Genomic DNA, 27,989 nt, shown 5'->3' on the forward strand with positions numbered 1-27,989 from the left:
CATTCATCGTCAAATGAATCCCTTGCTGGAATTCCTTCAGACAACCTATTTCTAGTCTGACTTCTGTAAGGAACTCCTGCTGGCAACAGTAAAGACAGACACAAGTGATCATATTAAACTGTATAAATGGGTGAGAAAAACGCCTAACCTAAACCTAAATCTAAGATGGGAGCAAGCTACGACCATCAAATAATAATAAGGCCATCCTAGTGGTGTGTTGTCAAATAAAAAGGCATATACTAAAAAAATATTATTGCCAATCCTTACCGCTATGTTATAAAACAGTGTGGGATAGTGTTCACAAGAAATGAAAGAAGTGTTCACAAAATGATAAGTCAGGATGTTATGGCCGGGGTCTCCCTTCCCCACGTTTTCTAGCACGGGACAAAGGCGGCACTCTTAAGCACAGCACACTCCCAGGCTTCTCCAGTATGAGGTTACAGTTTGTTTCAATAATATCAGGACCACCTGTGTCAAAGACTCTTTGAAGCACAGGCTCTTACTTCAGAGAGCCTGATGAATCGCAAACGGCAAAACATATGTTCGTTTTATTTCTCTTCACTTCGGGCGATTACTCTTCACTCTAGTATCCCCGCCCTCAGCCAGGCTCTGATCGTTCTTTCTGCGTTAGTCTCTCTCATTCAGGCTCAGACCAACCCCTCACTGTGGACAGCCCTAAGTCGGGTACACGTTTATCACCACAATGTACTTTACTAAGTTTTTTCAACATGTAGAATTCACTTCCCTTAGCTTTTTTTCGCTTGACCTCCCTCAGTCGGGTTCACTACCGCCTTTCAATCACAATCTCATCATTTGTAATATTAAAAAGTCTCAATATCTTTTTAAGCAACCATCTAGTTCAGTTAGGTCTCCCTTATCCAGGCTCAGACCTTCCTTCACCGGCCTCCTAAAGCACTTGCTAGTTCAAACAGAGACTTCCAAGAAGCGTTCACGTCTTGCTGGGTCACTCTGTTATTCTCTGGCAAGTACGTATTTCACAATATCACAGTTCATGCAGCGTTCCCCTCATCCGGGCTCAAATGTCAGTTTCACACTTCCCTTAGTCGGGTTCACACTTTCATATTCCTCAAAGACTTCTGCAATGTGCCAAGGACTTCGATTGTACAAGGGGTTTGGCTTGACCCTTGTATGACCACCTCACGCCGGCCTCCCCTAGTTCCTTTTGATACTTATTGTTTCAACACGTTTTAGCTCAATACTTTCCTTGTTCAGGAGAGGGGTAACCAGCCAGAGACATTCGAATGAGCGCCCACGTGGCGCCGGACCACTCTATCTCTGGTACCAATTTCACTCAAAAAAGTTCAGTCTTTCAGGGTCTGCCACCACCAGGTATGGACCCTCTCACAAAGTTCACTAGGTATTTCCTCTGCCGGGCTCGGACTCCTCTCAAGAAGTTCATAAAGAAGACTTCCCTCCGCCGGGCTCGAGTCTCCTCTCACACCTCACAGTTTTCAAAAAGGGTTTTGGGACTTTCAGTCCCAAAATGCACTGTCAGGATATTGCTCCCACTTCGCAGCTTCCAAAAATGGGATTTGGCATTGGGAGCTACAGGAGCTAAAAGGCGATATTGTGCTCGGGTCAGGGTCTCTTTCATTGACCCTCAGCGACCTGGGTTTGCCTGACTGGCCAAGGAGAGGTGTATTGCTGTGGGTACCACCAGGTAACTCCAGCTGCCACTGGTGTCCCCCGGACTCACAGGGCCAGTATCAGGGTGGTTTTCTCCCCGAGGTCTCCCAGGGTCTTTGCAGCTCTTGCGGTCTTCCTCTGGCTTCTTGCACCTTCCAGCATCCCCAACTCACTCAGAGTGTACTTTTTCACTCCATCTTTTATACTCGCTGGGAGTTTTAACTAAAATCAGATGTGCGGGTTGGAAGGGAATGCCTGACTTTGCCTGTCCTCGTTAGCGGTACAGTCTCCTGTAGTAAGGGGAGAGTCTGTTGTCTGTGTCTGTGGTTCCCTGATGGTAAACATCATCCTCCCAATCTCTCTCCATCTCGTCTCAGTGGCTTTACAAAGGAACAGAGGAGAGGGATTCTGGGAAGTGTAGTTTTTACTAATGAGTTTGGAGGAGAGGCTTGCCTGGGCACTCAATTTACAATTCAGTAAGATTTTATTCCATCATAAAAATAAGAATCGGTGGTGGGGGATGGGGGTGGCATACTGGTCAGGAATCTGCAGATTGGAAACTCTGCAGGCCTTGCTGCCCGTTGGGGCACCGCAGGAGTTGACCTTGTCTGATGTTCCCCTGCACATGCCCAGCGTCCATCAGAAGGCTCAGCTCACCTTTGTGAACCACCGTTTATGTTATGTTATTGTGATTTATACCGCACGCCGCTGCCATTTTCATGGTCTCCATGCGCTCTGGCGGATCTGAAAAGGAAGGAGGGCTCGAGAGGGTTAGTCAGCAGGATCGAGAGGGAAAGCGTTAGATATCTTCGTTGTGCTGTTGGTAGCATCGGTTAGGAAAAAACTGTCACTGTGTGCTGGGTTTGTTTTTAGTTTGTATTGTTTAGGCAGTGTTTGGTGTATGAGTGTGTGGGATGTATTGGGTGTTAGTGGTTTCGTTTTCTGGAGTGTGTCGGGTTTAGTTGCAGAGTGTGTGCATTTTGTGGTGGTTTATGGTGGTTTACGTTTTCTGTTGCAATACAGGTATGTGTGCGTTTTCTTTGGTGTTTGAGGGTGAGTATGTTAGATGTTAGAAGGGTTGGAGTAGTGTTAGTGATGAGTGGTCTGTGCCCTTCTCTGTGAGGGTTATGTTGATGTGGCAGTGTTCATATTCTTCTACGGTGGTTTGAGTTAAAATGCTTTATTTCATTGGGACATCTAGGCTTCTGTTCATTAGTTATCGCTTGTTTTGGGTATTTCTCTTGTGATTTGTTGGCTTCTTCTCTTTGACAATGTTTCCTGTTTAGCTTAGTGAGTTAAATAGCTGTGTTTTTAGCAATTTTCTGATTTTTAGGTGCTCTTCTGTTTGTATTTCCTTCGGGTGTGAGTTTCAAAGTTTAGCCGAGATGGAGGATAATGCTTTCAGCTTTGCGTATTGTTTGGGTTTGAGGTGAATGTCATTGCTGGACCTTAGTGTTCTGTTTGGTTTGTAGATGGAGATTTTTTCATGTGCGAATTCTGCTCCTTGGACGTGGCTTGTTCTGTGGGTTATGCAGAGTGTTTTGAAGAACATTCTTTTTTTGACTGGCAGCCAATATAGGGTTCTCAGTGCTGGTGTTATGTGTTTTCAATTAGTGAGTCTGAGGAGCAATATTGGTGCTGCGTTCTGTATTCGATGCAGTTTTTTGGTGAGGTAGTCATGCATTCCAAGATAGATGCTGTTGGCATAGTCTACTCTTGATATGATGAGGGAGACTGTTTGTAGCTGGGAAGGTGTGGGAAGGTAATATCCGCTTGATTGTGCATAGGTGGAAGAAGTACTTCTTTAGTACTGCGCTGACTTGCGCTTCGAGTGTTAAGTCATTTATTCCATGGTTTCAAGGCCATGGAATGTTGTATCGGTTCGACAGGTTGTTCGGCGTGATCCTGATTTTTGTAGAGTTTTAGGCTGTTGGTGCTCATCTATTTGTTTATTTCTGTGAGGCAGTTGATGAAGGTTTGGTCTAGTTCTCCCATAATGTTGATTTTGCAGATGATTTATGAGTCATCTGCATAGTCGTAGCAGGTGAGTCCATGTTTTTTTTTATGAGATTGGTGAGAGGGGTCATGTAGATGTGGGAGAGCAGTGGTGAGTGTGATGAGCCTTGTGCAACTCTGCAGGTTGTTGTGAATGAATTGAGCTGAAGGGGGTTAGCCACGTTGTTTCCGTTCTTTCTGTCAGGAAGGATTTTAAACATAGTAAAGCTGTATTGCGGATTCCTATTTCTCAGTCTTTTGATGAGGAGGAATCAATTGTGTGGAAGGCTGTTGATAGGTCTAGTAGTATTAGCGCTGAGGTGATATTGGCGTTGGTTTTTAGATCATCCCATACAAATAGTAATGCTGTTTCCATTCCTCTCATGGGTCTGACACCAACTTCTGCCTGGACTTTTATGTCGATTGCTTTCTACATGTTCCAGGAGTTGCATAAGGTGGCTCTGTGCCCATGCCCATCGCCTCACATCATTCCTCAATAGTGTCCTGTCAGCGGCCATGATTCCAGCTAAATACTTGATCCGTCTGAGTTCATCATCCTGACTCATTCTTGCTGATTTTCATGACCACGCCCTTGCACGCGTCGTCTGTCAATGCTGCCTGCTAATCAATGGAGTTCCTCCTTAAGTGCTCGCCCCCTGCCGGACCATCCATCTTGGTGAGTCTGGCGGCCTACTGAAGAGACTGAGCACCTGGGCAATGAAGAGGGCTCTGAGCAAGTTTTGGTTTTAATTACTCTTGACGCCTCACTAGCTCTTCACTGCACAACCCTCTGCTGTGCCAGCTCTTCCTGCCTCTTGACCGCCTGCTTGAAGGAAGACCCCTGATCCTATTCTGCTCAGATGATCCCGGCCCACTCGTCCTCCTGGCTTACCTCGTTATCTCCTGAGGGTGTGCTTAGGAGTTGAGCGGGTCGGTGCCGGCCAACATCAGTACTTTTGCGGTATCAGAAAGTCCAAGGCCCGACAATGCCGCCCATTCAAAAAACAGCCACGTGTTCCTTCCCTATCTGAGACTTTATCAGGCATCCATTAGCACTAGACATAGATAAAGTAATTTTTATAGTGGATCCTAAAACACATGTTTTAATTCCAGCTATTAAAAGACCTAGGAGCTAATGCCACACCATGTCAAATCCAACCAGCAGTAGTAGAAGGGTTTTACAATCTAAAATATGCATAAGATATGTGTGCAATTCAACCTTATGAACACAAAGTATTTTACTTTTAACATCTAATGCATAAGAAGGGAAGTTATATGCTACTTCCAACTCTAGCAAGATAATATTTAACAATGAATAGTCGAACATATTCATGTTTTTCCACATCACATGATGGCGGGGGCAGTATAAATACATGTAGATTTGCAAAAGAGCTGGGCATTATTGCACCACATAAGAGAATGCTGGTGGAGTGCAGTGGGCAATACCCGTCCTCCTAGACCTCTGACACACTGGCACAATTGACCCATTCCATTCTTTGAAATCCCTCCCTGTTGGCCATCTGGGAATTCATTGAGCATGGGCCTAGCTCTGAGAAGCAGCAGAGTGCTGTACAGCAGTGGGTAAGGGGGCCCAAGAGCAGTAATTAGGGGTGAGCTGGTGCTGGCAGGGAATGTGGGATGGGGGCTGTCTATGGTGTATGAAGAAGGTGTTCCTTGAATTGCTTGAGGGTGGGTGGGAGTCTATAGTGTTGATGGACATAAGTCGTCTAGTGATTCCAAATGCTGGAAAAGCCAAAGGACATAAAACCCCAAAAAAGCCTTACAAATCCAAGGCTGGAATAAATAAGGGGGTAAAATGAAATGTGGAATGATCAGACAACAAGATTTTAAAAGGATGCATGCACAGGAGTTGTCTGCAAGAAAGGACTGTGCCACTGGTGGGTGTGGGAAAAGTACCTACACTCTGGTCTATCTCACTGAATAAGGAACTAAAACATATTCAGTATTCATTTGGTGTCTCTATGCCGGGCACTCTGGTGTCCCAACCACACAATCTTTTCATGATGCCTGAGGTGTACATTTCTCCCACTTATATTTACAACATTCATATGCATTTTTTGAGAACCTAAACATTTGGAGATAATTTGGCTCTGGGGACAGACGTTGGGACTCCCTCTCCTAAACTCCTTATAGTTCTTTCAATGGAGATAACCCTTCATCCGAGAGGAAGGACAAAACAACGATCCTACAAGGCCTTGTGAAATTCAGATCGCGCAAGTGCAGGGGAGAGGGAACAGGGGGGCGGGGTGCTTCACCTATTAGAGCAATCAGAAGATGGGAAATATTATAAAATATCATTTTTCTTTAGCATGTTGCTGGTACTGGGATTCAGTCAAAGCTTGGCTCTGTCTGCTTTAGCTGTGACTCGTTGCCTCTGCTGGCAATGTCATTGAATGTGTCTCAGATTTCTGCGGCTTGGCAGAAAAGTGTTTGCTTTGCTCTACATTTCTTGTGTGAAGTCTGTGGCTGTTATGCGTTAAGTTTTCTACCGATTATCACTTGTAATTGGTGCAAACTTTATTGTTGTTCTACAGACACATTTGATGCTGCACTTGACATATGATAGCCCACACCTGTTGGCTTTGCCAACGCTTGTCTGATTAGTCTGTCTTTTAGCCCACAATCCGATACTGGTGTTTAATTAAACAACCGCCACCCCACGTCCTTCTCCCTGCAGACAAAACGATTCCCCACCATTCCCTTAAGGCAGCTTTGATAGTCCCCCGACTCCGAAGAGCACTGGTGGAAAGCCAAGCTTTTTCCACCCTTGGAAGCGTGTGGACCTCGCTACCAAATTATCTGCGAAGCATTAATGATCCTTTAGTGTTGTGGAAAGCCTGCAAAACATATATTTCCTAGTTTCTGCCTTGGTTCGAAGAGAAGATCTCTGGAGTGGACTCTCCCACATACTGTTTCTTAGCGCCTCGATGCCTTGTGGCCATAATTTGGAGCTTTAGAAATGCTATTTACATCACTGTTAGCTCACTGCTTTGTGACTGGCCATTACTTTCACTACAATTATACAACAGTAGTCTATGTTATATGTAGTGCTGTCACCTGCAACATATGCACTCTGCCTGAATGTACTGACGGCTTTAACCCTGCTCTACTTTACAGGCGCTGATGCAATAAAGAGTGCGGCAAGACTTGGCGCAATAAACATGAAACTTGACTTCAAGGCTCCGTAAAGAAGGAGGTGATGTGGAGGGGGGCAGCTGCGCCTCCTGCCGGGACCAATTCTCCACAATGCGCTTGTCTGAAACAAGGAAAAACTTAAAAGGAAACAAAAGCGTGGATGCATCTGTTTGCATTTGCACGGGGCCTCCCGCTCTAGAGACCCAGAGCCAGGGACACTTGTCCCGGAAGGGGCATGTGTGTGCAGTGTGCTTTGTCCCTGATCAGGCCATCCTGCAGCGATTCTGCAATGAGGGCCTAGTGGGCGTGCAGAGATGGCGAGCTGTACACCCTGACCTTGTTGAGGGCTGATTCGGAAGTACCTGCTGTACGCGCTGGTGAGAGTTTAGGGGAGCTGCACACGTAAGGCTTGGACTGCCACCTGGCCCACTGTGTGTTATGCCCTATTGCAGGGGTCTGCAACCTTTGGCTCTCCAAATGTTTTCCACTATGACTCCCATGATCCCTCACCATTGGCTGCACTGACTAGTGCTGATGGGAGTTGGAGTCCACGGCATCTGGAGAGCCACAGGTGCATGTTTCCTCGAGCAGGGGAGCAACCACTGCTGACATGTTGTGGGGTAGGGGGACACACGGGGCCAAGTGTAGTAGGATTCCAGCGGCGCAGAGTCTGTTTAGTGACAGTGCTCAGCAAATGCTGGCACTTTCCAACACCCCAAGCTGCATATGTCGTGACAGGAGGCTAGGAGCAAATGGGCCTGGCTTTGAACTTTCACATGGGAGCTGAATGAACCATGTGCACCAAGCAGAGGGCGAAAGCAATGAGCATTGCCAAAGTAATGTTGCGCTTGCAATGGCGTGAGCTGTTGGCGCGCCTTGTTTGTTTCCGTCCGGTGTACCAATACTGTGTGGGTCTTTCATTATACAGGGGTCAAGTCCTAAAAATTAAAGTGGGGGGGGCTCTTCAACAAACGCCGTGGGATGTGCCGTCACCAAAAATTAACATATCAAGGTGAAATATGCACATTTCATTAAATTGGCTCTGCAGAACCACCCAAATTGAATAGGACGAATGGCATTTGCCTTTCATAAAATTGACACACACAAAACCTAAAGAGGATATTGTCTTCTAACAGTGTTTTTCAAAACTTTAAAAGGTGTGCAGGTTTTAAACTCCAAGAACCAATACAATTGTTTTCCCTGGGACTTGCAGTACCGAAATGGGACATTTCACCTTTAGTTGTTTGGTACCTTTGTATTTGTATTTGTTTATTTATAACGCGCAAACCATCAGGCCCGGGGGCATCAGGGCGCAATTTGTACAGTGTTGCAAGAAAAGAACATACAGGGAGATAAATTACAAAAAAGTATAACAATACAGCGTAATAAACAGACTAAATAATTACATATCTTACACATGGTACAGTGGTACAGTGTCCCAAGGCTCTGCAGAGGAAATATCCCTGAGGTGTTTGGGAAAGGTAGTAGACCGGAAATCGAGCCGGGGAAAGGCGGGTTGGGTAAGTAGGACCGATGTCTGACACAGCTATTGCTGGTCAAAGAGCCAAGATTTGGTTTTATTCTTGAAGGTATTGAAGGAGTCTTCAGCTCTGATGGCAGCGGGGAGGGTGTTCCAAAGTTTGGAGGCTAGGACAGGGAAGCTAGTGCCTCCCGCTTTTTGGAGCTTAAACCTAGGGATAGTCAGGCAGTGAGTCTGAGCAATTCTTAGTGGTCGGGCAGTGGAGTGGCGCGTAAGCCGACTGCAGAGATAGATCGGAGCCTTGTTGGCTAGGCATTTGTGCGTGAGGGCAAGCGTTTTTAGGGAAATTCTCTGCTTCACGGGTAACCACCTAAGGCTAGCTCTGGCTTCTGAGATGTGGTGGTTACGAGGTATGTTCAGAGCCGCTCGAATTGCATTGTTCTGGGTGGTTTGGAGTTTGGACAGATTTTCTTGGCTGGTGCCTAGATATAGGGCACTGCAGTAATCTATTTTTGCCATGATAAGTGTTCTCGCTAGTGTGACGCTATTGTGGGTGGTGAGGAATGGTCTACAGGCTGAAATGAGTTTGCACGTGTAGGCGGAGGTGGATCTGACTGCATTAGTTTGTCTTGACAAGGAAAAGGTGGAATCCAGGTAAAAGCCTAGTGTTTTGGTGTCTTTCGAGACTTGTATGGAGTTGCCGTCTATGATGAATGACTGATAGGATGGCTCCAGTTTGCTCAGGCGTTGTGAAGTACCTAGAATAAGTAGCTCCGTCCTATCGTCGTTCAGGCATAGTTGGTGCTGGGCCATCCAGGCTTGGATGACCAGGTAGACGTCATTGAGGGCCTTGGTGTCAGCAAGATAGTCACCCGAGATGGGGATGAGTATCTGGGTGTCGTCCGCATAGTTGGTGTAGGAGACACCCAGATAATCAAGCACATCGAAGAGTGGTTTCGTAAAGATATTGTAAAGGGTAGGAGACACGCAAGAGCCCTGAGGAACACCGCAATGAATAGGGGAGGGAGCTGCGGCAGCGGAGGGTGCAAAGACCCTCATAGATCTGTTGCTCAGGAAGGATTTGATCCAGGCCGCTGCGGAGGGAGAGAAGTTGGCAGCAGAGTGGAGGTGCCTGCAAAGGATCTGGTGGTTAACCAAATCAAATGCGGCGGAAAGGTCGAGGAGTAATAGCATTGCTAATTTGCCCTTGTCCTTCAGGACTTCGATCTGGGTTTTTAGGTCTAATAGAGCCGTTTCGGTCCCGTGTCTGGGCCGAAATCCGGATTGTCGTAGACCTAGCAGATTGTTTGATTCAAGGTAGTTTTGGATCTGCAGGTAGGCTGCACGGTCCAGTATCTTCAGCAAGAATGGTACTGTAGTAATAGGTCGGAAATTCATAGGTATGTTTGGGTCAAGGGAAGGTTTTTTTAGTAGCGGGATCACCCAGGCGTCTTTAAGGTTGTCCGGGACAACACCTGTTTCAAAGGAAGAGTTAATGAAGGCTGTAATGAAAGGGGCTAGGTCATGGGCAGAGTCCTTAATGATGGGAGCTGGGCACGGGTCACCTTGGCAGTTGGAAGGTTTCATCCTGAGGATGATATTTTCTACTTCGAAGATGTAAGAGGTGCGAAGGTGAAGGGTTTGATGTTGGCAGAGTTGGAGAGGGTGGGCCTAGTGGGGGAGGATGAGAGGTTGTCACACCTCAGGCAGTCCTGCTTATCTTTTATTTTAGATTGGAGCATAGAGATTTTGTTTAGGAGGGCTGCTTGAATGTTAGCACACCATTTACTGTCTTTTGTGCAAGTGTCTGGCGGGGATACTGGGGTTTCGAGCTCTTTTAGGACTCTAAAGAGTTCCTTGGAATTAGAGACGGCTTGTGTGATACGATTATTAAGCGATTCTTTTTTAGCCATGATGATGGCGTCTTTGTAAATGAGGGAGGCGAGGAGGAAGCCGTCTTTATGCTCATCAGGTTATGTAGTGCAGTGGTGTAGTGTCTGGCCTGCAAACCTGACTTTGATCCCTTATGTCGCTTTCCTTCATAAATTCAAAGAGGACACACTCAGTTTCTCATTTCAGCTGAGGGGACTGCCTCTGAATAAAGTTATAAATGCAGGACTCTAGGGGGGGTGGAGTTTAGAACCCGAAGGATGTAGTGATGCAGCCCTTCGGCAGCAGGGCACCAGTCTGGGGGCTTTTATGCAGTAAGCTGACCGGACTGTTGCCAGTCCATCCGTGCCTGAATGCAAAGAAAAAAAAAACAATATTGGGTATGGATGTGTAGCAAAGACTTCACACCAGACAACTTGAGTAGTCTAGTGTGAAGACTATTTTCAAGTTATGGTACAGAGAGCAATTCAAATGATGGTGTGGGCAGCAATTTGAGAACCCACAAGATCAAACTTTTAGTATGTGTTGCAATCTGCACTGTTTGTTTCTTTGCATTCTGGCACTTGTAGTTCTGCTTTCCATTATAAATGCAAGGCAGCAGATGTCCGAATGCAAGGAAACGGAATCGTGCTGGCTGTGCTATTGACAGGTGAAATGGGACAACTAAAGGCATCTCTTAACTATACTGATGAATATTTTACATCAAGATAGTCAATTAGGAAACCTAAAAACCTGGAGACATGGCCACTTAGATTTCCTTAACATGCAGGGAAACCTTACTTCAAATGATGAGTTCAGTCTGCGTATTGGGTAGCCATGCCGAGGGCACTTGACTCACCTACCCCACTCACTTTATTCTTCTGATGGTGGCACAACGGCCACCGCTCCAGCCTCCTGGGCTGCCATGGAAATGGAAGAGGGGCCTCGCATGGACACTCACCGACATCCTCTTTGTTGTTCCTTCGCCAGATCTATGGACTCTTCTTATGATCTCTGTGCTCTGTCCTATCTCCTCCTCTCCCATTAATGGTGGCACTCGCTGAGAAGTTCTCATGGCTTACTACTACTCCTCTAAAGTCATCATTTATGTCTACCTTAATGGCACGGTCATGGTCCAAGGCCCTCAGGCCAATCTCCTCCTCTTTGATAGGCACTTTCCTCGCCTCATCAGTTTCCTCTCATCTCCTGCTGTCCCCTCCTCTCTGCCCTTGGCTACCTTGCCCTCTCTCTCCTCCTCCTCCTCTGCCCCTCCTAGGGCTCTTTCTCCTCCGCAGGGTGTACCTCTGATCTGTACCCCTCCACAGAAGGTCTTTAAGGCTGGCAACCTTCTCCATATTGCCACTCTCAACTCTCGCTCTGTTGTCAAACACTCCTCTGACATCTGCCACCTCCTTGAAGAACTTGAAGAACTAGACCTTGATGTCCTTGGTCTTACTGAGACATGGTTCATGGTCAGCTCTGTCACAAGCTTTGACACTCTCCTCCCTGATGGCTACAAGTTCCTCTCCACACTTTCATTCTCCACCCACATCTCTGATGTCTCTAAAAAGTCAAACTTCCTACTGCACCTCCTTAGAGGTACTCTGCCTTTCCTCTCCTTCCTCCAGAAGCTCATGGTATCTCAAGCTCTGGTTCTCTCTAGCTTGGACTATTGTAACAGCCTCTTTCTAAATCTACCCGCCTCTACTCTCTGCCCTCTGCAACTAAACCAAAACAGGACTGTAAGACTTGTCCTTGGCCTCAAGCCCTGGGATCATATCTCTCCCGCTCTGAAATCTCTCCATTGGCTCCCAGTGGATGCACAGATTAAATTCAAAACCATCTGCATTGTCCACAAGGCTTTCTGGGGCCTGGGTCCAAAATACTTTCAGCTATCCCTCCGCAAATACCTCCCCTCTTGAGCTCTTTGCTCCTCTGCCTCCAACTCCTTCAGGGTCAGTGGGGTAGATCTCTGTCTCGGCTGGGGCCTCCCTCTGTAACAGCCTCCCTGCCACTCTAAAACTTGAGGAGAACCATCTCCGGTTCTGGAAGCACATCAAGACCTTCCTGTTTGCTTCTGCCTTCCCTCCCCATCTCCCCTGCTGATCTGTTCTCTCTTGGCACCGTGCACCTGCCACCCTCTGTCCTCTGGGCCCAGGTACCTGCTCACCCTGCCACCCTCCCACACTGCCTCTGGGCTCCCCCTTGCACTGGGTCTGTACCCATACGGTACCCCCTTTTTTCTTCCTGCACTTATCAGACCTACCCTGTCTGCTGCCTTAAACCCAGCACTTGCCGCTTGCTGGCTGCACTACCACTGTTTGTTGCCTTTATTATTTATTTATTATTATGTATCTGTTTCTCTTTTGCTCCACTCTTTCCACTTATCCACCCTTCCATGCACTTCCCCCCCTTTCCCATGCACTTGCACCTTCTTAATGTCAGTAGGCCTAGTAAGATCGTTGTTTTGTTCTCCCCTGTTCCCCTCCCCTCCCTTGCCGAGGTCTGAAACACTTGTGTACGAGCGCGATAGAAATAAAATAGCAATATCAATTTCCAGCACCACATCAGAAAGATGGCAGAGGATGAGCCAAATGCTTGCATATCACCACGTTTCTTTGTGTAGGGTAACACACAAATTCATGAATTTGGAGGTACCAATCTATGTTGATGCAAGGTTGATGGAGGATTGGGTGTGTACTGGATTGGGGGTTGATGTTCACAGCAATTCCCAGAGAACTAGGTCCAACCAGGAATGGATGCAAACATTGCTTTCCTTAATCTCTTGCAGGCAATGCTCTATGAATTGCAAAATGGACCATACAGAGCAATCATTATTTTCTGAGTTCAATATAATTTCATTTTACAGCAGAATTGTTATGGCAAGACCTGCCTTGATCATTCAGACATTGAGATCAAACATACAATTCTAGGGTATGGCATAACAGTTCATCCTTCAATTAATGAAAAACTCTTTAGTAGTGCAACAAACTTGCTTTGAGCTGCTGGAGATTGGACAGCCCCTGTTGCTTGCCTTCTGGGATCTCAGTCAAGCAAAGCAGAGGCAGGGACATCATTTCACCAAAATGCAAGGGGTAGTGGAAGTGACATCAAATGACCATTGACCTCCGGTGACATCAGAGGAAGTGATCTCATGTGACCCCACCCTGAAGTGACATCACAGGAAGAGATGCAACACAACCTTTCACCCCTTGACAAAACAGGAAGTGGCATCACATAGAATGTGAAAAGCAAAATACATAGTCCGTAATGGATGCTTATTCTACTCTAAATGCTTTTTGGAGGTTTTGTCTGCATTGTGAATTTTAGGTGTTTAAGAACAGACTAAATCAGTGACTTCCCCTTGAAGTGTGCCTGAAATAAAGATTTCAGACAAATTATTTGTTATTCCTGTTCTTTCTTATTTACGTCACTGCTGAAAGTGTTACACTTGTGGAACCCCCTTTCATTTTTTTAGGAGGCCAGACCAAGAAAGCCACCCACTCCAGAAACAAAGAGCCGCATGGCGCTGTCCACAGCCCACTTGCTGCAGCCCCCAAGTTTTTTTATGGGCAGCAAGGGAGACCCCAGGGATCACACGTGCGACCCCCCAAATGACACCCTTGAGCAGAGGGCAAGGGTGGAGTCAAACTCAGCATTCATCTTTGCTACTGCTACCCACTCAGCACCCAGGGTCCAAACCACTGCTGTCTCAACTGGTGGGCCTGCAACACTGCTGCTGTACGGAAACTAGGCCTGTCTCGAAAGAAGCGGTGGCCATGTTGGATTGGGGTCAGTCTGGCAAACCAGATCTTAAAGTGCCTGCTGCTGTGAAGATATGTTTTTTTTAATTTATTTTTTTATTGATTTAGCTGATTACTCAACTTTTCAATTTATACAAAAAAGAAAAAAGGAAAATTTCTTAAACAGTTTGTTAAAAAGGTTAACAGATACTTAATTCATTTTCACCAGTTTTTCAAATAGTTAACCATTCATAAAATGTGCAATACATCAAAAAAACAGAATCACAAGAATACACACACATGTAATACTTAACCAACCTAAAACATTAAAACACAGCAAATATGTATAAATCATAACATAACATGACATAGCATATTTCAAGCCATTGTTCACAGGTCATCTGAGAAGACTTAATTTCTTCTTATTACTTTTCAGTGAGGATGGGTCTGGCTTCTAACTTTAAAGCATTCAGAAAGTTGGTTGTTGCTATGTATAAACTCATATTTTCAGTTGTGAGTATTTTTAACCATCTGTGTTCTGGTAATACATAGGACATATAGAGCAAATGGTGAGCATAGTGTATATCTCTCAGTTTGCATAGCGCAGTGCATTTCATAACAAGATGTTCAAGTGTTTCTTGAATAGAAGGATTAAGGCAAAATCGACAGTAATTTTTTTTCCAAATTTAGCTGTTTTCTCTGCGCTTGAATGTCCCGAGTAGGCCATAAATTCAAGCGTAAACGTAGGATCGCTGAGCGTGTTTTGGGATTTGGTTACTCCCATTTTTTTGTCCAGAAATGCTTGCGCATTGAAATGTTTGTATGAAAGACAGCTAGCACGAGTAGTTATCCAATCTTGCATGAAGATCTTTTTTTTGGCATGATCCGGATTATTAATCAACATTTCAAGAGTGGCTTCAGCCTTGGCCAGTATTGATATTACATTCTTTGTCCATTCTTGAGTGAAGCGATGTTTAGAATGGAACATATAGTCTGATACAGTTGCCAACAAGGTGTTATTCTTATCATAAATTATACATTTCCTGAAAAACGCACATAATTGCCAGTGATATCTGGCGTGTAAAGATGTGAGTCCCAGCTCGTATCGTAACCAGGGCCCAGGTGTACATATCGGAACTCTTAATGATTGTCGCCAGTATTTTGCTTCAATTTTTTCAAAGAATGAATTTTCAATAAATGTTCTGGTTTCAAGACCATAAAGAAGAGTAGGCGTGATTCTTTGTCGCCAATACTGGATTGCCGGGGCTATTGAAAATTTGCCAAATTTAAACAGGATTATCCTGGTTTGCGATATGGCTGGGATCACTTTATTTACAATGATGAGCTTTTGGGTGTCAATGTTAGGAACAACATCAAAAGCCAATCCTAAATATGTGTAGTTTTGAACAATATCAAGTTTAACATCTTTGATTTTCCAGTTCATTTTATTGCTCAGAGAAGCTTTTGGAACGTATTGTACTACTTGTGACTTTTTTAAGTTTATGATGAGTTCGTTTAGGTCAAAATATTGAGACAAAGCTGTCAAGAGTCTTTGCAGGCCAGTAGGGGTTTTTGATATAAGGACAAGATCATCCGCATACCAAAGAGCTTGTATGATCACATTGTTTAACTTAGGAGAATCTGATGGTACTTCTCTGAAAATCTTCTTGATATTTTGAATATAGAAATTAAACAAGGCAGATGCTAATAGACAGCCTTGTTTTAAACCTTTAGATGTTCTAATAGAGGCAGACAGCAGACCCATTATTGACAGTCTAATACGTATTGATGTTTCAGAATGCAACGCATAGATAATATCAATTAAAGTAGGGGGGCATTCTTCTTCAATGAGCTTGTTAATGAGTTTGACTCTAGAAATAGAGTCGAACGCTGCCTGTAAATCGATAAATGCAAAATATATAGGCATCTTGGTGTAATGTGCTTGTTTTTTTAGGGCATGTAATGTAATTAAATTGACAGCTGTTCCCATGCCTGGCACAAAGCCCGTTTGATTCGGGTCTCGATGTTGGGTCTCCAGAGTACATTGATTGAAATCTCGCAAAACAAATCAACAAAAATTTTTACTTGGGGTGTCCAGAAGGGCGATGGGGCGATAGTTAGAAGGGGCCTCACGATTGCCGTTTTTGAAAATTGGGACTATTAATGACGTACACCATGATGTGGGTATGGTTTTTGTGTGTAGAATGTGTTGGAATATCTTGTTTAAGATTCTAGCCCACAATTTTGGATGATCTTTCATCATTTGGTTTGTTAGACCATCAGGTCCCGCAGCTCGAGATGAAGAGGACTTATTTATGAAGTCTTCGATGATTTCCGCGGAAATATCAAGATTCCAAGATGCATTACTTTGTGTTAGATATTGATAATGCTCAAAGTTTTCATCGTGGTATAGTTCAGAGAAGTGTTTTATCCATTCCCTCTCTGCAACACCATTTAGTTGTGTGTCGACTTGTTTATGGACAACTGTTTCATTCAAAAGGGACCATATTTGAGATGTATTTTTGCTACGGGTTAGATACATAAAATTTTCACTGTCTCTTTGAAACATAGAGGCTTTGTGACCACGTATCCAATTCTTGTATTTGCATTTTAAGCTTCTTTTCGCTCGTTGTTGCTGATCTACAGGTAGAGATCGCGTCAATCTTAGTTCTTTTCTATAAATAGATTTCACCTGCTGTAACTGGTGATCGTAGACGTGCTTGTTTTTTTTTGGAGAAATAAGGTGTATATGGCGAACTTCATTGAACATATTCAAGACTGTTGGGTAAGATTGAAACGCAGGAGAACTTATCTGTGCTTGTAGTTCTCTTTACATTGATTTTAGTTTGGCTTGGGTCCATTTAAATCTTGTTTTGGCATTATTAATTTGCAAATTTGGCATCATCTGATGTTGTGGATCTTCTTGGGATTCTGCCCATGGCCAAGTCAACAGCAGCATATTGTGGTCACTTGTTGATTGTTGGATGATTTCAAATTTTAGAGCCTTCATGAATATATCTTCAGAAAGGAATAGATAGTCGATAATGCTTGTAGATTTGCCTCTGTGCCACGTGGGCTGAGATGGTATGTCTCCTGGAAGAGAACCATTCGCGATATATAGATTCCACTCACTCATAAAATTTTGAGCTCTAATAGTACCTTGTGATAGTTTTTTTTTAGATGTGGACATATCATGTAAATTGAAATCGCCAGCAAGTATGATAGTTGAGATATCTGGGGTTTTCTAGATTATTTCCAAGAGGCTAGATAGATCTTTATAAAAGGTTTTGTCAGGAATTGCCGCTGGATTGCGATACAAGTTGATTAATGCAATATTCACGGAACCTCTCTAAATTTTGACTAACTGCATGAAATTGTTTGGGGAGGCCCATGCATGGAGTTTAAGGCCTGATGTAGTTCTGACAGCCACCAATAAGCCTGACATAGGTTGTCCTTTTGTGGAGGCGATTGCTGGAAGATGTACCACGGTATGCTCGTCCCATATTGGGGTCTGTGTGATCCACGTTTCTTGAAGCGCTACAATTTCAAAGTTGTTTATGCAGTTCTGCTCTTGGTCCAGTAAATGTCGATAGCCTCGTGAATTCCATGAAATCAAGGAAACATTTTGTTTGGGCGGGCTCAATGATGGTTATGTTTTGGCTGATAAGTTGCAAAAGGCACATGTACATTCTTCTTGTCGTTGATTGACCTGTGCATTTTGTTTTTGATTTGATTTTTGCTCTTGTTGTTCATTGTAGCTTCTTTCTGGGTCTTGTGCCAATAGAAATCCCATATCAAATAAGGCCATTTTTGCTCGCCATAGGGTGTTTAGCACTAAACCAAATCTAATCCATAGGCGGACGATAGAGAGATTACTATCGCACAAAAACTCCACTTGGTCAATGTCAGATGATGAACTATCTTCCAAAATTGATAGTTCACCAAATATGTTAAGAACGCTTGTTCTGGACAAGTCGTATTGGGCATGCGGAGCATTTCGACATTTCAAAATAAGAGTATGGAAATCATTAAATTTGTTCTTTTTGGTTTCTTTTTTTGGAGGTACTATCTGTGTCTTTTTTATTGGTTGTTCAGGTGTTGTAAAATGGACTATCTTCTTATTCTGCACCTCATTAGCTGAGGTAGATCGTTGTCCTGTTGGATGAGAATTCAATTGGGCTACTTGTGGCCAATTCTTTTCTACAGGGTAATTTTCATCCTGTATTTGTGAATGCGATTCCCAGTTTGCTGCTTTTCTAGAGTGATTGTTATTGGGAAGTTGTAAACGTTGATGTAAATACTCGTCCACAGCTGCTTTGATTTCTTCAGCTCGTTCAGAAATATGATTTCGGTCAGAGATCGCACTGAGGGATGATTTTGTAAATGATGATGATGATGAGAAAAATTGCAACGGCAGAATTTTGGAGATAGGAACAGCATTCACTCGGGTATCTTCTGCTTCTTCAGATAAGGCAACCAAAGCGTTCAAAGGTGAGTGTGAAGGTGGATGGGCCAATCGAGTCTGAGTCGCAGAAGTAGCTATCAAGTGTCACCTGAGGATCCAGTGTCTTTCCCCGTATTGCATTGTCTTAAAGCAGGAACCATAACAGCTGCTGTTGGTACTTGAAACTCATTTGGTTTCGCACTGGTTTGGCTTATTGTTTCTGCTTGTTGAATAGTAGAACTCGATTGAAGATCAGTAGATGCGTTTTTTAGTATGGCATCATTCATTGATAGGCGTGCTTTCACTTTCATCATTCGTCTTAATTTTTGTGTAGTATGACGTGGTTTTGAAATGAGAAGCCTTGGAGGGGGCCCCTGACGGGCTTGCTTTTTGAAGACATCGTAGGTTACTGGAGCCCTAGGGAGTGGACTTGTGGGTAATTTGTCGACACTAATCCATGATGCATTCAGGTCAGGGTTGATGAGATTAATACTCTCCACCGGCCGGATGATTCCAGTTACAACAGGAACTGCAGTAACTTGGATTTCATCCTCAATTAATATGGCCTGCGGGTGCAGATCCTCTGTGTTATTATTTGGTTTAGGCTGATTCATATAGGGGTGAAATTGTATCCACGTTGCAATTTTTTCAATTTGCTTGGATTGATAGTTTATTTTTTGCTTGAGTGTTTCGAACATTCTGTATAAACTTTTGATTGTGGTGTTTACCGCTGTGAGGGTGATCTCCAGGAGGCCATTATTGGCAGATGTTGTCGGACGTTCAGAAGATGATAAGCGTAGTCGAGGAGTGGGTTGAATAAAAGAGGCTACTGAAGAAACACTAGAGTCCATCGAACAAGGTTCTCGGTAGTCGGGTATATTTGACACCACTGATGAATTCTGGATCGTATTGGTTACACATGTCGGTGTATTAGAAAACACTTCATTGTAGTCTTCTTCTTCAGCTACACATGGTAAGGGTGCATATTGTTTTAGATTGATGATTGGAGATTTAATGGTTTGCAAAATGGTATTGTCCGACATGCACTGTTCTTCGTTTTGCAAAGGCAGAGATTGTAACGGCTGCACTTGCTTTGGAATTGGGGAGGTATTATTTGGAGTCTTTTCTGACGGGGCCGAGGCTGGCACGGAGGCCTGAACATGACTTGAAGTCTGCGCACAGAAAGTGCGGATGTCATGCTTGGATAGAGGTGTTTTGGGCACCAGTGTAAGCGTGATGCTTTGCCGAGTGGCCATGCGTTTGGCTTTTCCAGCAGCTTTAGAGGTATTGTTTGCTGGCGTAAGTGGTAAATCAGGTACTTCAGGCATGTTTGTTTTCAGAGTGTGAGAGCGCATGAAAAGAAAACCAGCTCCAGAAGAAACAAAGCAATGTGTTAGTTTTCACGGTGCTGCGTGCGTAATGGCACTGCTAACCACAGATGTTATGTAGCATAATCAATAAAACAAACAGAGCATAACATTATAAAGTGCCAAAATTGTGAGAGCAAAGTAAGCAAAATTTGCCAAGGTAAAAATAAATAAATTAATCAAGAAACGTACCACCGCAACGCCGCAGCTTTGCGGCTAAGCGGCCAAGCGGTACTTGCACGGTATTTGGTACGGTGCGCGCGCGCGGTGCACGCGAGGGTCTCAATAAATACACGCCTTCAAAGGGGTGTGTTAAAGGTTGCCGCACAGCCTAAACAAACAAGATAGAAATAGCTGTAAGGAATTTAGTTCATATAGTAACTTCTTTTAGTCCATACATGTATGATGTTCACCTGCTGGTAATCGAAGTCCTTTCGTGAAAAAGAAAATCCACGGAGAAACGAACAGCAAGCAGCGGCCAAGCGGTACTTGCACGGTACTTGGTACGGTGCGCGCGCGCGCGAGGGTCTCAATAAATACACGCCTTCAAAGGGGTGTGTTAAAGGTTGCCACACAGCCTGCTGGTAATCGAAGTCCTTTCGTGAAAAAGAAAATCCACGGAGAAACGAACAGCAAGCAGCGGCCAAGCGGTACTTGCACGGTACTTGGTACTGTGAAGATATTGCAATATTTTCTGTCAGCAACAGAAACTGGACTTCCAATATTTCTGCTACAAGGGTTGCAAGGAATACTAAAGCCTTGATTTTTGCAGTGGATAAAGGATGGTTGTACAGAACAGAATTGTTTCTGATTAGTAAGCAGGGAGTGTGGTACTTTTTTTACTAAGCTGGTGTCTTTTGTTTTTTTCTACATCCTTTGAGCGAAACTCCTGATTGAGCTGTTACACATGTTTGCTCCTTCATCCCCTAATTTTAATACATCATATCATGTTCCAGTCGCACTTCTAAACACTGTGATAATAGGAGCTATTAGCAACCACTTAGCTAGTGTTTGTAGCTTTTGTTGAACCTGGATTCCTTTTACGTAATTGGATACAAGTAGGCAATCGTTGATGGCTTATAGATGGACTTACCTGCGAGCCAGAGGTAGCAGAAATGTCAGGGAAATTGTCCATTTGGACTCAGGGGGGGTCATTACGAGGTTGGAGGTAAGGGATTACCGGCACTGGTAAGGACACTGGTGCCGGTAATCCCTTACTGCCCTACTACGAGGTCCTTTAGCGGGTTCCTTCCTTAACACCTGGTTTTACCAGGCGTTATGGAAGGGACCCGTTAAGGGACTTCAGAGCTAATAATGGTACCCCAAATTGCGGTACCGTTATTAGCTCCATCCCCATTCCCATTGAGCCCTATGGGGGCTCGAATGGGAATGGAGAATAGTTCCCGGAATGGGGATTTATCGGGTCCTCCACGGTTGGAATGACCTGGTAAGTCCCTATTTCGGGAACCCGGACATGGAATGCAGTAAGGGGTAGCCATGGTGCTAATAGCACCATGGCTACCTCCAACCTCATAATGACCCCCAGTGTGTGTACCTCAACATTGGCATCCCCAACATTTGAAGACTTTACATTTTGTTATTTTGCAGTGTGTGCGTTAATTTTAGCAGTCCCAACATTTATAGACATCACCTTTTTATACTTTCTTTAAATTCTACTGATTTCCTCTTTTTTATTTTGTGCGTGTATTCTTGGATGTGTGTGTGTGTTTGATGCACGACTGCTTGTGTGTGGTGTATCCATGAGACAGGGGGTTATGTTATGCTTTGGTAATCAGCTTTTGAAATATGTGTGTATCTGCATGTTCATGCATCCGCACATTAGCTGCGTATCAATGTGCACTGCTTTTGTGCCTCCATATTTAGAGTGCATTGGCCCTGGGGACTGCCGTTCTGTGTGTTGCTATGTATTGATATGCGGGTGCCGTTCTGTGTGTTGCTATGCGGGTTTTGTGCTTACTTACATTCACACTGCACATGCCTAGTGAGCTTGTGGTTTGCACTCCTCCTATGTGTCTTGCATGCTTGTGTGTGCATATTTCACGCGTTTCAGCAGTGCATGTAGGCACCGGAGAAGTAAAAACCACAAGCTCATTAGGCATGTACTCCCTGTCTCATGGACACAAGCACATGTGCACCCAAATATGAGAACACAAATGTACTGAATGGGCGAATTGCGTGCCTGTTTATCTGCTGTTACGTGCGTATGGATTGTATTTCTCCTTTGTGATTGTTCAAAGCATGCATGTGCACATTCATCGCCTGAGCATGTGATCCGTGTGTATGTTTAGGCATGTACGGATTGACTTGTGTTTGCGTATGCATGTTATATACGGTACCCAGTAATTTTACTGAAAATAAAACAGAGTGGTAAGTTTCACCGAAAGCCAAAATACCGAACAATTATATGCCAGTGGGTAAGGGGTTAAAATGGCTGGGATGGAGTTGAGGTGGGGTAGAAAAACGGAGGGCTTCGGGGGGGGGGGGCGGCCCAAATTAAAAGAAAAAATTTGTTATTTTGCCGGTATTTTGGCTACTCGGAAATGTACCACTCTGATTTTGCCTTTGGTAAAATGACATATAACTGTTATATACCTATCATTTATATTTCTGTTGTGTGTTCCAAGCGTGTTTGTGCACATGATTGCTGCCTAAGTGAAATCTGAACCTAATGTATGTGTGTGTTGTCTCCGGATGATCATTCTACACATGTGTATTACTCGACCCTGTGATTGGTCCATGCGTGTTGTGAGTGCCTAGGGTCTCAGTCTCTCTGCAGCCTTTTCCCGTAACCTGAAGTTCAAGCCTCCCATTTCCAGTAGCACTTTGATTATGGGAATAAGTAGTGTCTGCAGACTACTCCCACCCCATATCTGCCAAATCCCAGGCACCAGCTGCACAAAGTGCACAATGTATGAGAGAGAGAGAGAGAGAGAGAGAGAGAGAGGGGGGGGGGGTAGGTGGAGCACAGGAAGAGGGCAGGCTGCCTTTCCGTTGTAATGCATTTTCTGGCCTTACTACAGCTTCTAATGTGTTGCTATGTCTTGTCATCTTGCCATGCTCTTATCCTATCATGCTAGGCCATGTTAAGTCTGACCATAAGCTGGTTGATAGCTTGATCCCCTCGCAAATCTGCTCACCATTCGACTTTATACCCCACATTATTTTTCTGCCAGGTGCCCGACTAGGAGTCTACCGGTCTTGTTTTCCTCCAATGTGTCCTACTGTACATTTCTTCCTGTATTTCAGGCTGACTTTGTGCCCCTTTGAGGTTTTGCTCCCTAGTGTCCGAAACTAACTTTGCCCCCTGGTGCCCAATGCAATTAGCGCACTAATGTGTTTTGCTCTCTGATGCTTAATGAAGTTCACGTAACTGGCTCATTGACCTCATAGCATGCAGACTTGATCCTAGATCCTAGAGACCCAAGCAAGACGTTATCCTAGGGGAGCTATCTTCACTCACACTTTACTCAGTACACACATCTGCTTGCTCCATGTATCTTCTGCTCTTCTCTACGCCCCACCCCTCTCACAAAGGACCAGTCAATGCCAGAGATAGCAGCCCAACCCAGGATGGCTCAGGTCGTCTCCAAACAACCACCTTACCTGGAGGGCACCAGGAACAAGACATTACCATGGGCACACCGGATGGATGTGCAGAGATTCTCAACCTCTATGTTAATGTTAAAGGATATTTGTACCGCACACTATCACCACCGGAGTGGTCCCCTGGCGCTCTGGCAGATCTGAAAACAAAGGGGGGCGAAGGTTAGGCGTGTTAGTAGGACAAAGTTTGGAGAAGAGCAAAGGAGCTGTGAAGTACTGTTGGCAGCTTCAGTTCGGTTAACACCGTTCGCCGAGCATATTGGTGTGTTATTCGGTTCTGAGTCTGTCGTGTGCTGTTGTTTGGGGGTCTGTGTGGTGTGGTTGTGGTGCGGTGCAAAAACACAATGCATGTATACCAATTGAGCCACTCACACACAGCAATTAAATAAGCCCCCCAAACGGACATCAAACAACATAATGCCTCACTTGTACAAACAAGATACATATCACAGTCCCAGCAAGCATCCTATCACCACGTGCATGTAAAGCTCTCCTAAGGACACAGATGCCTCAACACTGCCCCCACAGGACATCCAGAAACAGACCCGGTCTGCATGCACCTACACAGCTATCTTGCATTGTACCCCTCTCCTGACTAAGCTAAACTCCTCCCACTCTCTTTCTGATCTGCTAGAGGACCCAGAGCTGTGCATGGTATACATTCCAATAACACAACATTCGCAAACATGTTTATTTGTTGTCAATCAGGACCTGCTGTGCAGGTCTGAATGACCAACACAGTGTTAGGATTTTAACAAGTGAATATCTCAAATCTGGCTGATCCCCTTTTCAAAATCTTTGCGGCATGCACCTGTTCCAAATAAGGGTTAGGCGTGTGTCAAACATCTCATCAACTGATGTGGGCAGTTTGGGGACACGCATTCCAAAAGGTCATTTTTTTGGTTCTGTGGATAACCAACACAAAAATACCTATTTTTCAGTTATCGTTATTAACATGAAAACATCCACGCACCTTCACCAACATTTGTGATGTAGGGCTGGACATGGACAGATGCTTTTTTTGAAAAATTTGGAGAACTTGAATGAAGTCAAAAGTTAGAGAGGAAAATGTTTTCTTGCTTTTCTATGCCCTATGCAAAGTGCACTACTGTGTTATTACCAAAGCACTATATTAAATAAATAAATATACATTACATACTATTTTTTTTAAATACATATTTTTAAACATATAGATTGTTATCAATTGAAGTTTCTAAGATCGACTATTTGAAGGCTGGTGTAAATCCGTCCAGCGTTTTTTTGCGCCGCATGAAAAAGAATATTGCTCAGCATGGCCCCCAAACCTGCTGTCTTGTATTTATATTTTTTATTTATTTATTGCATTTGATTACATGCCCAGACCTGTGGGTATCACGGTGCACAAGTCTATCATCTCACGCCAGTTGGTCGTAGTCCCCCTCCCCCTCGCCCGACAATAGGAGAATAGGAAGCACAGCCCTGAGCTGGACGATTTTAAAGGACCTTGTTATCTCTGTAGACCTTCCAAGCTTGTCCTGCAAGAACAGATGTACAGAGAGGGCACTGCACTACGAGAATCCCCCCACCCCCTAAAAACACCTCTCTGCAGATGCAAGCTAAGTAACTCCTCTTCCTTCTGTCTTGCACAGGTGCTTGGCCTGCTGTCATCTCTATGTCAATATAGGGCCAGGTGGGTGGGGGAGACACCAGAATCCTTCCGAAGAGGACACACAGGCAACCCTCTCTCCTTGGAGGAAAGATAATAAGATAAGGGAGGAAGACAGAACACGGACATTTATTTCCCCAAAAGTCCATGTGCTCAAATTTTATTTCAACGCAGATAAGTTACAACATGTTAAAAGGAGTTTACACTCCGCCCGCCACTAGTGTAGAGCTCTTAAGTTGGGGAAACTTGTGGTCGATGCAAGAGAAACATAGTCCTCTGTACTGCCGTGTCTTTGCTGGCCCCCTAGAGTCCCATTGCAGCAAGCAAAGGACAGAAGGCTGGGAATGTGAGATCCCAGTGGAGGCTGCATTGTGGAAGTGCGAGGGATAGTCAATGGAAAAAAACTGCACAGAAATTGATCAAAATGAAACAGACACAGCAATTCAGTTGTAACAATTATCTGTTGTATGAGGCCTAACTTTCGCTACCCATTCTACAAGCAAACTACAGCTTTTTTAATAAGTAAAAGGCATGCTTTGGAGCTCACTGTGGCATGTTCAAACACAGAAGCTACACTGCGGCCCTACCTACACACCAGAGGCCACACGTTTGGGGTCATATTAAGTTAAATGCGAATTGCATGCATTTCACTTATGTGCTGTTGGGTCCTCTGAATGCAATGTCCAACCTTTGCAAGACAAAGTGCAAAGGTGAAGTGTAAAACCAGGCAAGATCACCTTCACTCTTTACTTGTACTCTCTGTCTGAAAAAGTAAACACCACCTACAAATTATGCTTTGTAGACTGTATTTACTAATTTGTATGGAACCCTCCGGCTCTTTAGCAGGTGCTAGTTTGAGGCAGTTTCCTTCGATATATATTCGTTTTACGCCTGCATTAAATTCTTCCAAGATGGAGGAGGAACGCATGTTGGAGATGCAAACTCTGATTCATGCTTTTTCTATGCCTTTGATGGGGATGGGTGTGCAAAATGGAGGTGTAAATGCATCTCGCCTTGCTTTTACACTTTCATTTTGCGCTCCAGCCTGTTTCAAATGACCCTAATTCATGTCCCCCCCCTCTGGCTTCCTTCCATGTCAGGTAGGAACTTCAAGGCTCTTTACATTTCAAGCCGTGCCATGCACGGGACAGGCATTTATTTATTTTATTTTTTCAGTAGTGCGCTACATACCCGCAGGCCTCAGAGCCAAGCAAGTCAGAGAAGAGCAGAGCAACGAAGGAAGGTCAGTCTACAGGACACAAATTAGTGCATACAACTCCTTGGGGCAAAAGTGGCCTTGTATTATCACAGGCCGACCTCTACTTAACAGCAATTGGTTGGCGGTACCAACATTTATGAAGCGTGTCCTGTGGAAAGCTGGGCTTGCTTCCTCCTCAGTACACAACTCAACAATGAAGCAAATTTGCTGTATCGAATTGTAGCTCGTTTTCAGAAAATGCTGAAAAAATGTGGTTTCAGTGCTTTCCCCTGTAGCACCCATCAGCCAAATCCCGAGCTGCGCTTTATTTTGCATCCAAATTCTTCTCAACACTAGATGCCTAGTTCCCATTTGTGTAAAGGCTCTGCAGAAGTACAGGAATAAGTAGTGGCTAAACATCCTACTCCGCTGCACAGTACTACTAAACCAGCGGTGATTCCAATCATAAAGGTGAAACAGGCACTGCTCGACAGGTGTGTCTCCTCCGTCTCTATTGGTAGTGCTGGCCAAGAGAAGGCTATCATCTCGGAAGTGGTGTAGGCTGATACAGTTGCAACACAAAGAACAAAGGTACAGTGGTACCAAAATAAAAGGAATTCCAACCAAGGTTCTAGAAAAATAGGACCTTTAATAAAAGCAAACTATACTATGAACTAAATAAAACACAGCAGACCCACCCCAGGTAACTGAAACACACTGAATGCAGACTTTGAGAATTAAAGGGCCTCTGGGCTGATAGGCAGGGGTGCTCAGCCACAGGATTTCAGCAGCAATATCAATGTTGCAGGACATTACCATAAAAAGGCAAAAAAGGGGGGCTTAAAAGTCACTTTGGTCTTTTAAGGCGGAACAGGGGCACTTCAAATAATATATGTTGCTTGTCTTTTGGGGTTCAACATCATCGTCAAACCAGGATTCTACGCGCTTCACTTCTGTCAGACTGGTATCAAAGAAGGTCAGTTTGAGGTGTGGGCTCACCGTGGATCGAGAGGGGAGAATTCATGTCTTACAACGCTTCAAGTTGGGAGTTGAGTTGCCGATGAGGCTATGCTTCTGCTGGCTCAAGCTGATATGCAAGACGGGCGAGTCAATGGCTTCCAGCAGATGGAGTCAGCATTCGAATCTGCTGCTTCCAAGAATTGAGCCGGCAATCTGGTTGAGTTGCAATGGTCCCCTTCAATGGGTCGAGTTGGTGCCTGGTGGCTCGAAGAGCAGGTAAGCGGTTCACAAGCTTTGAATGCCAAAAGCAGTACTGCGAGTCCCGTAGCGGCTCATAGTCATGTACAGTCAAGGTGGTAAAAAGGATTCCAAGCTGCTTCTGGGCATCTGGGGACCTGGGAGCCCCATTCCTAGGTCTCCAGGGACATGGTCAGACATGGTCAGTCCTTAGTTTCACATTTGTCTGGCACCTCCAGTGCACAGGATCCTGGTTCCAAGGCACAGGCAAAAGAGAGGCGTTGGTCCACAGCAATGCCACCCCCAATGTTCTCTGGACATGGTTAAGAGGCAGCTTCCTCCTCTGCCTTGGAGCTCTCTGTCTTCACTTATATGGCAGATGGCTTCGGAATAGACTGTATCCCCAACAGACTTCTAGTGAATGCTTTTCCTGTACTTATAAAGGCAACATTCTAGTGTGGATTGGTCCAAGTACAGGCCTGTTGTTAGGGGTCCAATCCAGGCTGCTGTAACACGTGTTCTTTGCCTTGTGAGATCATACCCAGAGTGCTTTGTTTGCAGGAGGTGGATGGGGCAGGAAGGGTAGAGGGGAATCCAAGGTGGCAGAATCCCTCTTTCAGCCTA

At 44.7% G+C, this 27,989-nt stretch overlaps 1 protein-coding gene and 1 long non-coding RNA gene across 2 annotated transcripts in view; one reads left to right on the forward strand and one right to left on the reverse strand.

The window, feature by feature from the left end:
* The window catches only part of PFKFB3 (6-phosphofructo-2-kinase/fructose-2,6-biphosphatase 3), a 335,583-nt gene extending 322,035 nt beyond the window's left edge, over positions 1-13,548 (forward strand). The window contains exon 15 of the mRNA XM_069629665.1: positions 6,781-13,548. Within this exon, the coding sequence (XP_069485766.1) occupies positions 6,781-6,795 (15 nt within the window). The 3' untranslated portion in view covers positions 6,796-13,548. The remainder of the gene's footprint in view (positions 1-6,780) is intronic.
* The window catches only part of LOC138514284 (uncharacterized), a 505,584-nt gene that overhangs the window by 92,359 nt on the left and 385,236 nt on the right, over positions 1-27,989 (reverse strand). The window lies entirely within an intron of this gene.

This window comes from Ambystoma mexicanum, chromosome 12, assembly GCF_040938575.1.
Source record: "Ambystoma mexicanum isolate Mex_15411 chromosome 12, UKY_AmexF1_1, whole genome shotgun sequence".
Taxonomy (NCBI): domain Eukaryota; kingdom Metazoa; phylum Chordata; class Amphibia; order Caudata; family Ambystomatidae; genus Ambystoma; species Ambystoma mexicanum.